This window comes from Castor canadensis, chromosome 3, assembly GCF_047511655.1.
Source record: "Castor canadensis chromosome 3, mCasCan1.hap1v2, whole genome shotgun sequence".
In the NCBI taxonomy this organism is placed as follows: Eukaryota; Metazoa; Chordata; class Mammalia; order Rodentia; family Castoridae; genus Castor; species Castor canadensis.
In genome coordinates, this window is record NC_133388.1 from 140,059,226 (window position 1) to 140,076,195 (window position 16,970).

At 35.6% G+C, this 16,970-nt stretch overlaps 1 protein-coding gene across 1 annotated transcript; it reads right to left on the reverse strand.

Annotated features, from left to right (window-relative positions):
• Positions 1-923: 923 nt before the first annotated feature.
• On the reverse strand, positions 924-16,738 carry Pex2 (peroxisomal biogenesis factor 2). Its single transcript, XM_020179699.2, has 3 exons — positions 16,580-16,738; positions 4,094-4,203; positions 924-2,170 (listed from the first exon to the last, which is right to left on the reverse strand). The coding sequence occupies exon 3, from the start codon at positions 2,151-2,153 to the stop codon at positions 1,236-1,238; it is 918 nt and encodes a 305-aa protein (XP_020035288.1). The 5' UTR covers positions 2,154-2,170; positions 4,094-4,203; positions 16,580-16,738; the 3' UTR covers positions 924-1,235.
• Positions 16,739-16,970: the final 232 nt, after the last annotated feature.

Sequence of the window (16,970 nt, forward strand, 5' to 3'; positions counted from 1 at the left end):
TAATCTCCATGAAGGTAACTTTATTTTTCCTGTTTTACTCCCTGTTGTATCCCCAGAGGCAACATCAAAACCTAGCACCAAAGTGTTTGTTGAATAAAAGATGAATAACTGACCGTCAATTTCCCCATACTACATTTTTCTGCAAAGATGTTTACTATATGAAAAACTAGACCTATCAAAACATTCAAATGAAGACTAGAAACAGATCAATGCTCAAGTTAATTCTAAACCATTGTAAGAATTAAAAGATAATATACCAGTATGATTTCATGTGTGTAAATATTCACTTGAGAATAAACAATCTTTGCAATTCTAACTAATTCTATGTGAATTATTCTTATACATATATAAATGTAAGTATATTGAAGTATAATTATTTTAGTTTATTGTCAAAACACAAAAAATTGAGCTTGCTTTAAAAATAAGTGGTATTACTTTGTTGAAGTAACTTAAACAGTCTAAATATTTTTCATATTATTGTCATTTAGCAAAAGGCTCATTTATAAGCTTTTAAGTGAAAAATGCAGAGAAACAGGGAAGTACACTTGATATGTATTGCTATTATTACTATGTTAACGACCTATGGTATTTTGTAAAAACCACCAATATGCTTGCTGAGAACATAAACTCTGAATCAAAGACTAGAAAAAAAGATACAGTAAATAAGTGTTCTTCATATCGTTGTCCCCTGTAGTCCCCAGGCCTCACTTCTAAGTTACTTTAAGTAATTTTTGCTTTCTGAATATAAGAGGTCAACTGAGAAGCAGTCTGACAGCCATGAACTGAACCTCTTGAAATCTGACTTCAAGGAAAAGCTTAAAATAATAACTTAGGCACCAGATCTTAAGGTTTAAAAAAGCAGGGTCTTATCCGTGTCAGATTATGATATTATGACATCTCTGAAAATAAATGCACACTCATCCCAGAGTCTTAAAAATCTTTTATTTTTAGAGTCCAACCTCTTTCTAGGAAGGATTTTTCTTAGAAGTATCTCACAAAAACACTCTTGACATTAAAAATTGAATTCAATAATTAAAACAAACATGTGACTTGATAGAACATATTTAGAATCATGTGGTTTCCAGCAATTAGAATTTACTCACACTTGGAAAGGAACAGAAGACAGTGGCTGAGAAGCATAAGCCCTATAAAAGTCATCTAAAGACTACACTTAAAGATGACTAATATGGATTTAAGCATAGTACATTTTTCCTTAGAGAAAACAATTTTAGTTTTTAAACAGCATTTACTTCTAACATCTCAATTCCTGATTTCAGAGGCTGCACACTGTGTACCTCTGTGCCACACTTAGGACATGTAAAGTACATGTCAAATAAGAAACTACTTTTAACACAGTAGTAACAAAAGATGTGCTCACATCCTATGGTGTGAGGCATGGTGGGCCATTCTCCACACAGAGAACATTCTTTGCCACTGGTAGCTAATGTACTGTCACTATTAGAAGCACCAGTAAGAGGGATACACCACGAGGATAACTTGGCTCTCAACTTCTGGATATTGATGAGTGGTAAAAGAAAAATAAGAAACTCAGCAAAACCATGCCAGAGAAGTTCCCTATTCATATACTCAAAGCCGACTTCACGGATGTTTTGGGGCTTGCAAAATACAGAATGAATGCCTAAGAGACGTTCTGTCAAAGTTGCAAACTTTCCCTTTCGAAGGAAAATAAAGAAGTTAATCAAATCACCTAATTTTATAAGTCCAACCACAAAATTCATGCACTGCTTGACTCTCCTGAATGATGCTAAATGATGGTTTCGAAATAAATCGTAGCATCGTTCTTCTAACCACCTCCCACCAATTGTACAAATAGCATACCAGAGTTTCTGATTTGTACTTGGCGGCTGATATCTCAGGCTCGAAGAAAAATTATTTTTGTACTGAATATTCAAAACTGACTGTCCTACAGTGGCATTTTTGGAGTAGATGGTGAATCTCCAAAAGAAAAGCCACAAGAATGCTTTCAATTCTGGTTCAAAGCGAGCTAACAGCCCTGGCTTAAATCCATGAAAGCACTGAGTAAACTGGGACCAAACTAGCTGCTCCAGGGCCTTATTTAGTTCAAGCGCATCCAACTGACTTATTCTGAGCACTCTGTTTGTACTCTGTGTATTCTCTTCTCTGGGAACCATGTCGTCTCTGAAGGTCTCTAGGAAAAAACACAATTAGGGAACATCATCAAACAATTGCAATGTGTACTACTTCCTCAACTTATACTTGAAAAACTGATTCACAAATCACACCAACATATAAAAGATGGGCTTTTCAGTAGTTGTAAAAATAGTCCAGTGAACAATCACTTCCTACTTGGAACTTGTATCTTTTCTCTTTCTTGTACACTCCTCTCCCCTCCTTTTCTACTTCTTTTTTTTTCCCCCTTTAGCCTTTTTGGCCTTTTCGATCCAGGAGATAACAGTAAAAGAGAGACAGGGAGAGAGAGAGGGAGAAGGAGAGAAACTCATATCCTGTTTTTACAATAATAATTCTAAGAAATACTCCTTGGTCAGATATTCTGGTATGGAGATATTAAAATCTCAAAACTAACAGCAATGAGGCTGAGTAACATTGACTAACAGAGAAATATATTAACATAATAAATACCATGAACTATACAGAACATGGCACAGATGGCTAAGTCAAGAACTCAGTTTAATTTCCAGCACTTCTGTTTACTCCAAGGGTACATTTTTCAACCAGTCACTTAATCTTTCTCAAATACATTATATACAGTAAAGAAAGTTAGAAAGAAAAATAATGTTTTTGTTATTCTGTTATATATTGTGGAAAATAAATACTACTAAATCTTAGCATGAAGCAACAAGAATGCAAAAATGTCATTATTAAGGTATAAAAATGTACATATCATAGAGTATTCCAAGAAAATTATGATATGACAATGTACACTAAGTTAATTTCATAAATCTACCAAGGAAACAAAAGGGTACTAAAGCAGAAAAAAAATTAAGTGAAATACAAGTTGATGAATGGCCATCTAGCTACTTAAAACTGACTGAAAACACACTTACTGTGTGAAGCTAATGTAATGAAAACCCCCAATCACTGTTGTAGTTGAGTATACAGACTCACTTAGGTAATTTAAATTTTATAAATAACCTGGGTAGTCAAAACCATGACCCAGAATCACATTTAGTTTCTAAAATGGGTGCTTTATATGGTTTTACTTATATGTGGGATCCAAAAATGTAGAATTCATAGAAGCCAAGAGTAAAATGGTAGTTTCTAGGGGCTGGGAGAAATGAGGAGATGTTTTTCAAAGGGTATAAATTTTCAATTATAAAATGAGAAAGTTCTGAGTGAGATAATATACATGATGGTACACACTACAGTTAATTTAGTATTGTTTATTTGAAATTTGCTAAGACAGCACTTCAGTGTCCTCAACACTGCACCCACCCCTGCCCCCATACACACATACAGTATGTAATGTTGGGTGGTGATGTGTTAATTTTATTATGGTAGTCATTTTACAATGTATACACATATGAAATCATGCTGTTCACTTTGAATATATACAATTTTTGTTACTTATATCTCACTAAGGCTGGAAAAAAAACAAAATAAAATGGACTTTCGACACACTGAACTTAATCACGTTCTCAAGACCTATAAGTAGTCTACCAGAGTTTTAAAGGGAGGCATGGATTCTGGTGAAGTTCACTGCTTCCAGATGACTATGTGATCCTATAGATGGTCTGTCTTGGTTTATTCACTTAAAAAACAAAGCGATGAAGACAAAATACCTTAACTCCTTCAAATTCTACTACTTTATGATTTTTATCAAAAAGATGTTAAATGCTATTTGTTAGATGGTAAAATAACTGTGCAGCTTAACCTAAATGCTCTACTTCTTGAAAATGGGACTATGTTAGATAACAAAAGATATTTTCAAGAGATAAAAGTTTTAATGTTGCCCATGGATCCTAGAAGAATTAGTGGCAGAAAACTTTATGCTTAACAAGTTCAAGTACAGGAAACAAAAATGACCATTGAATAATAGGTTGCTTTGTGCTGTCTTCCATCAAACCAGATATATGACAAAAATACTTCTCACCTTTTCCTCCTTCCTGCGGTTCCCTCAAGACCTGACAGCCTACAGCTATGGTAGTGGAGAGTTCTCCTGCAACTTCTTCCGTGAAATCCTTGCCTCATACTTGTCAGGAGCTATATGAAAGAAAAGAAGGTACAGGACAGAAAAGAAAGTATAGGAAAGAAAAGGACTGTTGATTCTTTATCCAAAATATTTTTCTAAACCATTCATTTCCTTCTATCTCCCACATACCTTCCTCAAATTCTGCCTGTTCTCCTCTCCGTCCTGGATTCCATCTAATTGGTCAATCTACCTTCTGCCCTCTTCAGAGAATTCCCCATATTACAATTGTTCTAAAACACAAACTTATCTTAACTTGCTTTCCTTGTGAAAGCACTAATACCTAGACATAAAATGCCATCTCCTTTTGTTCACTAATGGATTTTACTATCTGTGTGTATTAAACATGTTCCCACTCTTTAACTGTAAAACTAATTCTGGCTCAAGCATCACTTCCTGCTGACTACAAATTTGTGTTAGTTGCCCCTTCTAGTTTGTCTCCTTATCATTACATTGGCCTCTATGCTTTGTATATAAACTACTTTTTAATTGTCTATTCTCCCACTAGAGGATAAGTTCTGAGGTAATGACTATTTGGAATTCAATCTTGGATGAATCATAGCAAAATATTACAGTTTCTGTTACATAGAGGGCATACTACAAAATATTAGATGAATGGGTAAATGAACAGGATGAAAGTCTGGGATGGAAAATAATATAAATTCTACTTATTAACCTTTAAAACTATTTCCAATTATCACATCCAGAATACTGTCAATTAGTTGTTTCACAATGTTTGTGGTGCATCTGCTATTTACCAGTTAATGTGTTAGAATTAGTGATATAATAGTACAATAGTCTCAACCCTTGTGGAGCCTACGATCTATTGAGGTGGGAGAACGAAAGTCAGAGTATGCTAAATAAGATGAACAAACTCAGTGAGATGTGATAAATGATATGTGATGGGAAATTCAGGACAATATGATTACAACTGTATTTCAGAAGGTAAAGAGGCAGCTTCCTTGAGTAGTGTTTAAGCAGCCTCTAGGAAGTACTAGCAATGTCAGTATGGTAAAGCAGAGTAAAAAAAAATTCCAAATAGAGGGAATAGCAGAGGGCCTGGAGGTACAAGGACAAGTAGCAGGCTGGAAAAGAAACCAGGAGACAAATCTTAAAGGCCCTAAGTTTAGACTAAGAAGGCTACATTTCATCAAGAAGGTAACTAGGGAACCACTGAACAGTAGTAAGCAAAGAACTAGTTAGATCTATTTTAGATTGATTGTCCTGTTGCTTAGGTAATGGATTAGAGGCTATGAGAAGGACCAAGGCATAGTAACCAGTTAGGAGGCTGTTAAAATGATCCAGTGAGAAATCAAAGGTGGTTCAAATTAGAAAACTGTAAGCGGGGATGAGGAGAACAAAGGTGTCATTGAAGGCTACGAGATGCTATAATTGACACTGTTTGGTGAGAATTAAGAAAAAATAACTGACTTGAGTAATTGAATGGATGGTGATCCAGTTGTCTGAAATAGGGATTATAGGAGGTGATACAGGTTTCAAGAAAAAGATAATACATATAATTTTAGAGATCTGAGGCTGGTTTGAGACATGTAAGAGGAAAAGTTCAAAAGGCAATTATGTAAATATTTGAGAAAATCTGGGTAGAGGTTTTTATAAGCCCAAGGCTTTTCTGCTAGAACTAATCTATTTTATAGCTACTTTACTTAATTAAATGCTAAAATTAGAAAGGCAGTAATCTAAACAAGATAGGTAGATCTGTTCACCTGCAACACATTCAACTGTCTAACAGTATACCATCTTCATGACTTTTTTATTGATACAAACACATACATATCCATAATAAAGATACATATATCTTTGGGAATTCAATCTTTCTATTCTATGGTCTTCACTATCACATTCTCTAGTCTAGTTTTCAAACTTGAGTTCATGAGAATCATTTACAGAACTTGTCAGATTGCTGAGCCTCATTCCTACAATTTCTGATTCACTGGATCTGGAAGTGACCTAAAAGTTTTCATTTCTAGCAAATTACCTAGTGATGTTGATAAAGCCTGGACTTGTGGATTTCAAAGCAAACTTCATCTATTTACTTATTTTTATCTTCACCCATACAGCTTAATGCTGCATGCCAGCTCTCAAACTCATATCTATAGAAGCTGTTAGAAATTTTCACTGACTCAGTTTCCCTTTCTTCTATTTAAGTAGCTCTTGTGAGATTAAAGATCATTCATTGATTCCACAAACATTCTGGTCTGAATACGTGCTTGGGATACAGAGATAAAGACATGTCTTGGCTTTTATTTAAGAACCCCAACCAAGCTCTAGAAAGGGACTCAAGCAAGTAAATAGACAGTTAAGGCAGTAACAGATGTGTATGGCATCACAGGTTCTCAAAAGGCGTAAATAAAACTTCAAAACTGTATCAATAAGAAAAGAATTCCAAATTATATACACATCAATAAGATTATTTTTTCACTTTTTAATGTAGTTAAATTATTTTTAATTTGATTATATCAATTAAGTAACAGAAGGGAAATAAAACGTAAAACATTATTTAAAAAACTTTGTAAGCTAATCCAAATATACATTAGTTGCCCGCACTAACAAATCCCTTCTTTCTTGCCTCAGTATTACTCCTGTGATGGAGATCTCAGACATAAAGTCGACCAAGCCTGTCTCCACCTCTGCAACTTTATAATCTACCATTCCCCAATGGAGCCTTTAATTCCAAAGCACCCTCTTGTCCTGCCTTTGTGCCTTGTCTCATGTACTGCAAAAACAACTGGTTTCCTTCACAGCTTATTCAATTTTCCTAAGCTATCTGCCATGCACATTCCTACTCTTTAGCATTCCCCATGAGCTCTTCAAAACTATTCCCATTGATTATTACCATTTTTAACTCTGACAGCAACTCTTAGTACCACTTACTTGAGCTCCCAACCATTTGTGATTCAAATCCTGAGAATATGTCTTTTTTCCCTTTTTTGAATGTAACTTAGTTAAGAGAAAATGCCTTAACATTTATTCCTCAAACCTTCTGCCAGCTATGAAGTGACTTTGATACTTAGAGCTCACTTTTCCTCAAGCAAAATTCTACAATCATTCAGAAAGTGTGGGAAAATGGTAGAATTAATCCTATTGTAGCAGTATCTACAACTCTGCATCTTCCCGAGGTTTAATATTCAGCAAGATAAAGGAAGCTATCTTATTGTGAAACTACTCTCAGAAAGCTCTGACCATACAGATACCAATGTAAATTCAACACACCCATGTCCCCAGCGTTGGATTAGATGGATTGATTTTTTAGGTAAGTATCTGACGAAACACTCGGCTTGCCTTTCAATGGCCAGTTGTATCAATTTATTTACCTTCAAACACTAGAGTCACAACAGTTCCAGATTGTGATTGACAAATAGCTTACTAATCTTCTAGCTCTATAATTTACTATAAAGATGGGTTCATAGTAGCTGCTCAAAAATGTTTATAGGACTTATATGAAATACAATGAGTGATCTGATAGCCAATCAACATCAACTAGCTGAACAGTATGTTAGCACATCTTAAAATGAAGTGGATAGTTAGGGAAGATATCTCTTCCTCAGGATCTTAACTGGTATTTAGTGAGAAACTGGTCAAGGAAGTGGTTTCTCAGAGGTATCATCTATTTCAAAACCTTCCTTTCTGGAGGGATCATACTCAAGAGCATTTAGTAAAGATAGGAATTTTCAATGACCACCAGACAAGGAGAATTAATGCAGTCTCTAGCAGCTCCAATATTTAACAATACTTACAAAAAAATTCTTTCTTATTCCTGTGTTACAGTTTAACATTTTTTTTTCTTTTTTTTCCTCCTCAGGCTTGCCTCGGTACAGATTAGGAACAGCTGGGTTTGCTGTCTCCCCTATGTAAGACTCTCTAATAGACCAAGAGACTTACTATTTTGTGTTTTAGGTTTTATTTTCCAAGATTTTAGTCATTTTTGTGACTTCTTTTAGTTTTAAACATAGAACAAACACTGTCCATTACACTCCACAGTTTGTTAAAGTGGAATTACTGTTCTATGTTCTAAATTCCTCTTTAGGTAATAGAATGGAAAAAAAGCAGGTTTAAAATCAAACAGCCCTGGGCTTACGTTCTAGCTCTGTCATATACGTGCTATGTGATCTTAAAAAAAAACCCATTAGCCTCACATTCTTTTAAAAGTTGGAAATAACAGCTACCTCACAAGGCTGTTGAGATTAAACTAGATAATGTTAGGAAAGTGGTTTGGAAACAGCAAAAAAGTATTATTACTACATTGTTACTACTTTGGCTAGAGAAAGGCATAAAAACAAAAAGACTTGGAGTTGATTTTGGCAAATTTCATTTGAAAAGACTTAAGTCTTCCTTATTACTCATTCTAATGCCTTAATCAACCTATGTCAAAAGAATTTTTTTCCAGGAAATACTGACTACACCAGTAAAATGTAATTGTGATAGTTAAAACATGAACATGATGTCACCATTATGTGTGCACAGGGGAGGGTCCAGCAGGAGGGGAAGAGACATGGTTCAGCAAGGCCAGTCTCACTCTTAATCTGCATCTGGTCTGAAAGGAGACAATGCAGTGGCACTCCTAGAGATTGGATGTGGCTACTTAACCCCATCAGCACAATTGTGCTTATTACCTGGAAGAAAAGAAACATACAGTGATAACATCTGACCGAGGGTGCTTTGCTCCACAGAACATGGTCCAAGCAGTCTAAGACAAGCATCTAACTTTGGGTTGATCAACATACTACATTCAGTTCTTCTTCTTCCTTCACCCCCACTCCCAGTTCTGCATATACAGATATTCTAAAATACAAGCTTTAAAGAACGACAGTGTCCAGGAGTGGAAGAAATAGATAAAATAAAAACAACTGGAAGTTTGATTAATCAGATTATACAAACCTCTTCCTTCCAGTGCAATATAATGAAATTTGTCCATAATAGGCGAGAAACATAGAAAAATGCCATATATTCCTTTAAATCACAGAGAATTATTTTTAACATAAGTAGTTTGTTTTAGCAAATTCTAATTCTCTGACAAATGATTATTCAATTTAACCAATATTTATTGAGCACCTAATAAATGTCAGGCATTCTCCTAGGTATCAGAGATTAGATCTAAATGTTTAACTGTCAGTTAACTTCCTTTTATTCAAGCATTTTTAAAGATAAGGAAGATACTGTAATCAGGATTGCTCATTCATTTCTTTTTTTTTTTTTTACTTCTTTTATTCATATGTGCATTCAATGTTTGGGTCATTTCTCCCCGCTTCCCCCAGCCCCTTCCCTCTCCCCGCTACCCCCTGGCTACCAGGCAGAAACTATTTTTGCCCTTATCTCTAATAAGCAATAATAGGAAGGACCAAGGGTTTTTGCAAAGAATGGGTCCTAAAATGTGAAAACACTATCAAGGATCTCAAAACTCCCCAAAGAGAAAAGCAAGTGAAATGGCTGTGCAAAAGCCCTGACACATGTGAGGTCCCGGTCACCATCCAGCTGGGACATATAAAGTTGGGTTTCAGGTTGAGCTGCATGCATCCTTGGTTTTTGAACCTTGTCAGTGTGGTTGCATCTATCCTTGTAGCAATGAGACAAGTCATCTGCTATGACCAGAGCAGAACAGGCTGTCAGGAGAGACTGGCTGAAGGGTCACCTGGCCACATTGTAAAAAGCACCTATGTTAAGGAAACTGCATTGACTCTGCAGGTATGAACAATCACTGAAGAGACGAGACATAACAGGGTATAAATTTTAAACGATTAATGTGATGGCAGAGTTCAATAAGACTGAATCAAAGGAAAACTGCTATTCTGAGAGACCAGTTATAGGACTTATAATTCAGGAGCTAAACAAGAGATTAACAAATTTATGGAGAACTATGGAAATCAAAAAGGAGATGACAGTATCCTTCCATTATTAGATCAAAAATTCCCCAATATTTTTTGTTATGCCAGTACTTGCCTGGTTTGTTACACTGATTGCCAGTACTGATGCCCAATCATTAGTCATTCCATTTCATTTTCATTCTTCACTTTTAAGAATTTAAATAAGCTTTAACAATAAGCCTGTATTAGTGGGTCTTTTAGATTAGTACCTACTTTCATAAATGTAGGCTCAGTATTCAATTAAAAAATAAAAACTAACCTGTTTTTCTTTCTAAAAAAAATGGAATTCTTCTGAATGAAAACAAACACCATCAGACTTAGTTCAGATTGATTTTTTTCAGACTGCCAAAGACAAATAACACTTTCTCCTATTCTACCTTTTAATTCCCAATCCTGCTAGCTACCCTTCTCCCCCATGTTCTAAACCATGCTAAAAGGCAAACATTTATTAGCCATGGGAAAAAAAAACACATAAAAGTAATTAATTTGCAATATAAATAATATTAGTGTTAAAGAAGTCTACTAGTTATGTGAAAAGTATCACTAGGGTAATGTGATTAACTTGTCACATAAATATGTTTAAGACAAAATGATTCAGCACTAAAAACTATTAAAGAGTCTCCTGCTGACATTTTATCACTGGTCTTGTCATACTGCTTTTCTTTCACAGAAAAAAAAACCTGAAAATTTGTTTACAAACAGCACCAACATATACTTCTATCCTTAAATAACTCAGGTTTCTATTTTATGTTTTTAATTCCCCTCCACCAAAAAAAACCCCTTTTTCATCAGTATCTTATTCAAAACAAATGACTATACCTCAGTTAGGAAGGAGGACATTTTCAGGATTTTAGCGCTTTTATTGAATATAGTACAATTTATGAATGAATATATTTTATTTAAAAACATGTTATTGACAGAACTCTATCAATAATAATGTGGATATTGTCAAGGGCTTGTCAATATTAATGTAATTATGATTAAGGGGATAACATGGATTTTAGCTATAATACCAAGTAACATCTCCTACATTGCTGCTATCAATATACACATTATTATTGACCTGTTCTGAGACTCTCAGTACTAGATGTATTACCATTAAACATGTTTGTCAATGCATACTGCCTACAGAAATTCTACATTTAAATTTACAGTCTTGTAAATTTTGTCAGCAGAAACATGTGATTTCCAATTAATCTCTACGTTATCATACCCACCCACACACCCCCTGCCAGTCTCAACAATAATTTTTAGCATGACAATGTCACTGCCACACTGTGTTTGTAGTCTAGTAATTAAAGTGGATGGGCCATATATTCATTTTATTTCTCTCTACATTTTCAAAAGTTTTATACTAATTATAAGGTTATGTGAACAACCTCTATGACTGGAGATGTTACGTTCTGAACCTACACTCTACTTAATTTTCTTTCCTTTGTGTAGCCAGATAGATTTACTGTCCATTGTATTGAAATCAATACTAATAAATGGGACATGCATCAAAGAGGGATTTAACAGGACACCAATTCCCAGAACACACTTTAAGCATAGGTAAAAGAGAAAGCTGTGGCTGAGACACATTAGAACACTGTGACCTGTGGCATTCTGAAGAAACCCAGAAATCAACAACTCTAAGTTCAAATTCCACTTCTGCCACAGACTTGCTAAGAGACTGGTCACTACTTTATTGTTTTTAAATTTCAGTAGTTTACAGAAAGCTAATATTATAAATTCCAATCGTGGCCATTTGGATATAGCCAAGACATTAGCTATGTTAAAACTGGACATTAGATCTCTAAATTCCTCTTAACATCAATGTACTCTATATGAAAATCCAAGCAGGATTTTCTTTTTAGGGGTGATAATTCATATGTGACAAAACTTTTCTAAAACATATGTGAAAATAGACTGAAAAATGGTATGAGTAGTGATTAAAAAAACACCATTTGCCACAGAGGGGGAAATATTTTTTTCATTTGCAGGAGGAGGAAAGTCAAAACAAATACTACAATTTTTAAGATATAATTAGTCTTACACAATAAACGGAGGATCTTTCTTATTTTAGCTATGGTACATTTTTCAAGTATCTAAAGGTAACCCAAAATACTACCTTCAAACCTTAAAACAAAGTTTCCAATATCTTAGCCTAGCTTCACACATGTCTTTAAGAGAACAGTAAGGTTCTCATACTCTTTCAGAGAGTCGGTATTTCTGAGTTTTTTTTGAGAGAAAGCATGGGCCAGGTGTGGTGGCATTTGCCTGTGGTCCCAACTACTTGATATAGAAGGACTTCAGTCAAAGACCACCAAATCTGAGCAAAAGTATAAGATCCTGTATGAAAAAAAACCCTAGAAGCAGAAAGACTAGAAGCGTGGCTCAAATGGCAGATCACTTACTGGCAAGCACAGGGCCCTGAGTTTAATCCCCAGTACCACCAAAAACAAAACAAAAGAGAAAAAGAAAGAAAGCATATTGCTAAGAAATAAACAGCTATTTGAGTAAATATGAGGGAAAAGGAGTGTTAAAACAGTTTCCAACCATTTTGCATTCTAGCTCAGGTTCACTAACAGGCTGTATCTGAACAAGTAATTTTACCACACTATACTGCTATTATATTGAAAAAAAAAAAGTCTATCTACCTATCTAGAATTACAGAAAGTGTTTTTATGAAGCCTGGGAAGGGGAAGGAATTTAAAAAAAAACGAAAAGGTCATTTTTCAACAGCAGAAATGAGTTGGAAAATGCTGCAAATTCATAGAGAAATCACAGCAGGACATGTCAAAAAGAGACAAGCTTCACAGAAAGTAATAGTAAAACATCGAGGAAGACAAACTCAACAAATTTGTTAGTTTACAATCACAGTAAACACATACATACTCCTTGCTAGTTGCTGAATGCTAACAAAAAACTATCATAACTAATTGTCATGCATAAAATTACATATTAAATCATTTAATCCTTACAATACTAAGAAAGATGTTGTTTTATTATTTCTATTCTTAAAAAGAAAACTGGGGCACACATTAGTTTATGTAAACTCAAATGGCTAGAAGTGGCAGAGCTATGCTGTGAACCAGTGCTCTATACTGCCATGGCGATGGGCCTAAAATGTAAACATAAACATTTTGGATGGTACCACAAAACACACAAATGTAGTCATTTTAAGAGGCATGAGCTTCTGCAAAAGTTCTAATCCAAGAATCAGCAAACAGGAGACACATGAAGCAAACAGACCTTTGAGATAATCTACAAATTTAGGAAGGGTCTTTAGAATCAAATTACTTAAGAATTCCAGATTACTTGAAAATTATTGTAAGGCACACATATACTTGCAATTTTATGGCACAAGAGAGTGTAGAAATATGCCCAAGGAAACAAGGAAATATCAGTAATGAACTAGGAGGAACTACCATGTGATATGTAATATGTATCAGGTATTATATATTTCCTTTGCATTTTTTAAGTCACTGAATGCTTGGAACACAGCAGGTATTATCATTTCTATTCTAAGAAAACAAAAATGAAATCTTGCGAAGACTAACAACCTATCTACATCAAGCTAATGGTTAGTAAATTTCTGGTAAACATGAGAAAAGTTGCACAACACAAAACGAAGTTAGTAGAATGGATATTTGGTAGACCTGGGTCAAATTTAATCCCACAGAATGCAAAGCAAATATCTTCCCCTCAGGATTATTTAAGAAACAAGACTGGCACCAAGCTCTCTGAACTACTGATGGGGAAAGAAATTAAAGGAATATAGTAAAGTTGCCCAGGCTGCCTGGGATGTATCTTATCTATGTTGTCTCTCTCTTTCTCTATACATGCAGTCAAAAGACCATTCAAAGAGACAGAATGTCAACTCTAAACAAAGGGAATGTGTGGATGATAAAATGAGCATAAGCATTCGTTTAAATGTTACATACAGAAACTATATGCAAGGTAGAGATAATGCCAGTCATTCATTGAACACTGGAAGGGAGGGGTTAGGCATGATCAAAATAGAATTACTCTTTTTTTTTTTTTTTGCAGTACTGGAATTTGAACTCAGTGCCTACTCCTTGAGCCGCTCCACCAGCCTTTTATTTTCTGACAGGGTCTTACAAACTATTTACCAGGGCTGGCTTTGCCTCCTGAATAACTAGGATTATAGGCGTGAGCCATGGGTGCCCGGCTTGTGTTTTATTAATGGAAGAAAAGACAACCTGCATGATTTTTGTGTTTTAATAAGAAGAAAAAACAACCCACATGGAATTTTATCTCATCTTACTGACAGGCAAGTAAGAAGGGAAAACTCTGATGAGAAGAAAATAGATTTAAAAAATTGAAAAGCAATACAAAAAAGGGTATTTTGATTGTATATGTGAGAATATGTTGGAAAGGTCCAACAGACCATGTTGGGAAGGACAGAGGGTGCAAGACAGTACAGAAACCACAGGGCTGGGCTTAAAAGGCCAGTGCCAGGTTCATAGACATGGACAAAACTGAACAGAGCAGGGCTTTTCTCCTGAGATTTCTTGTAAATTTCAAGCAAATGGAAGAGGGACACAGACTCTTTGAAACTGCTATTAGTTAACATGAAAAGATAAAATGAACACGCAACTTGTTTTTTCTTTGTCTAACCCAGATTATCAAGACAGGAAAAAAGGAAGCAATTCTGAGTGGAACTTTTGTCCATAAATAAAAATAGTGCATATGACACACAATTTCCTTGTGCTATAGGAACCTGAGTACAGGGCTGGTGTGCAAGGACTTGATTTTAAATTATTTGCTGCTGTGAGAAAAAACATGCAGGTAGGACTCAGAACTTCATTAGAGATGTGACAAGAAACAAGTCCACGAACACTGTTAAGGTTCAGCTATGTAAATGGAGTATGAAAATGGAAAATACCTGCTATCCCCATTGCAAGGATTATGAACACCAATCAAAGCAAAAATTATATGCAAAAGGGAAGAAAATAAGGAGTTACAATTCTAAACATAAAAACAATTAAATTTGAAACCTGTTTGTAAAACAAATGAAATTGAATACTTGCATTGGAGCTTTTTACATAAATTAACTGTATATAATAATCATAATTTAGGAATCTATAATAATCAAAAAGAATGTATGTTGAGTACAAATGCACAGTCATCCTAAGAAACAGAATTTTAATGCTAGAAGCCAGATTACCTAGTCTAAGATGTGGATTAAATCTTAACAGGCACCCTGCTATAAAAGCAAAACACATAAATAGTTGCACTTGTTAAAATAAAGCTGCTTTGTCTCTCCCCTGCATGGCTCCAGGAGATTTCTACAAAGTTCTTTTATGGAACAATTCAAAAACCACAGATTGAGTGTTACCTCTAATTTCTAAAAATGAGAATTAAGCCAAAAGGTAAAGATGGCCAAAGGCAAACCAGAATCAGGCCTAGAATTCAATTCTCTTGACGTAGTATACTCTGTATTATGTCCTGTTATCTTTGTTTTTTTTTTTTTTTTTTTCTTTTTTTCTGAAAGAAATGAGATTCTCATTTTGATATTTTAAGTAACTGCACACTCTTCATTCAAATCTCATTCAGATTCAACTCCAATCTTTCTGGACACAAGTAATTGGTAACACAGGAACAATCAGAAGTAAGAAAATAAAAAGGAAGGGAAAAAAGAAAAGTCAACAACTCTAGGTTCATTTTGTTCAGTCTTAACTGAAGGTAACACATCAGTGGGAGGTGTTCTGACTACAAACTAGGGGCGGGAGGTTAGCTTAATCCCTCTGTAAATGCTTAAAATTGTGAAAACAAAAAATTAGCAAAGGGCACCACAGAATAATACCACAACATGTTAGATTTCAACTTCCAACAACTAGGCTTCATTCTGTGCAAAACCCTTCCACTAAACCTTCAATGTACGGGAAATGGTACCTAAATCAGTAAGTAAACAAATAATGACTTTTAACGACCCAGAAGAACAATTCTAATGCTTATCACATTCCTTAACAGAAATCAATGTGAAACACAGTTTAAAAAATAATAACAAATTTTACAGGAAAATCTTCAGTTCTTCCGGCATTAAAAAACTGCTTTATGTGGGCTCTCAAAAATGTTTAAAATTTAAGTAAACTTAAAAAAAAATGGGCCAAATATAACCCCTTATATGAACCCTCAGATTTTACATAAACCTTGGATTCTGAAAGATTCCAAAAGCCGTCCGTAAGAAGTACAGGTCTTTAAAAGTCACCAAGGGCAAAAACAGATTTCTAAGTTCATCTCTGAAAAGTCACTTCGTGGCTCAACTCTAGCACTGTTGGTTTTTTCATGGCGGGAGCCTACGAAAATTTTTAGGAGTTTGGATTTGCTTTATTGCCTTTTCCGTAATCAAAGAGACTGATTTGCTTCTTCCAGGAAGACAGGAAGCCAAGAAACAGGGAACCTCAAACAAAGGGCGAAAATTACATGGTCGAGAGACTCCAAGACCTCCCGGCGGTCAGCAGGACCTCGGGTTTGCGCTCCGCTCTCTCGGGCCGACACTAACCTTAGCAGGCTGCGAAACGCCCACGCTCCATGTAACTTTTCCTGAAACACTCGCTGCAAGGCTTAGCTTTTCCTACCAGAACCTGGGTTACCCAGGCTTCCGGAGCTCTCTGGCTTCCGGAGCGACGCAGGACCCGGAAGTGGTTTAATATAAAGGGAAATCACACCAACGAGAATTACGCTTCAGGGAGCTACGAAGGCCCAGAAACGGAGGTTGCCGACGAGCCGAAGAGCCGAAGATGACACTCCGCACACTGTGATTGGTCAACAAAATCGTCTCTGATTGGCGGAAGAGTCGCGAAGGTCAGCCCCTCCGAGTCGGGGGCCGTGCGTGCCGTGGCTGTAGAGTCAAGGGCCACGGGGACGCCGGTGCGCTGTGGGTCGGGTTCTTG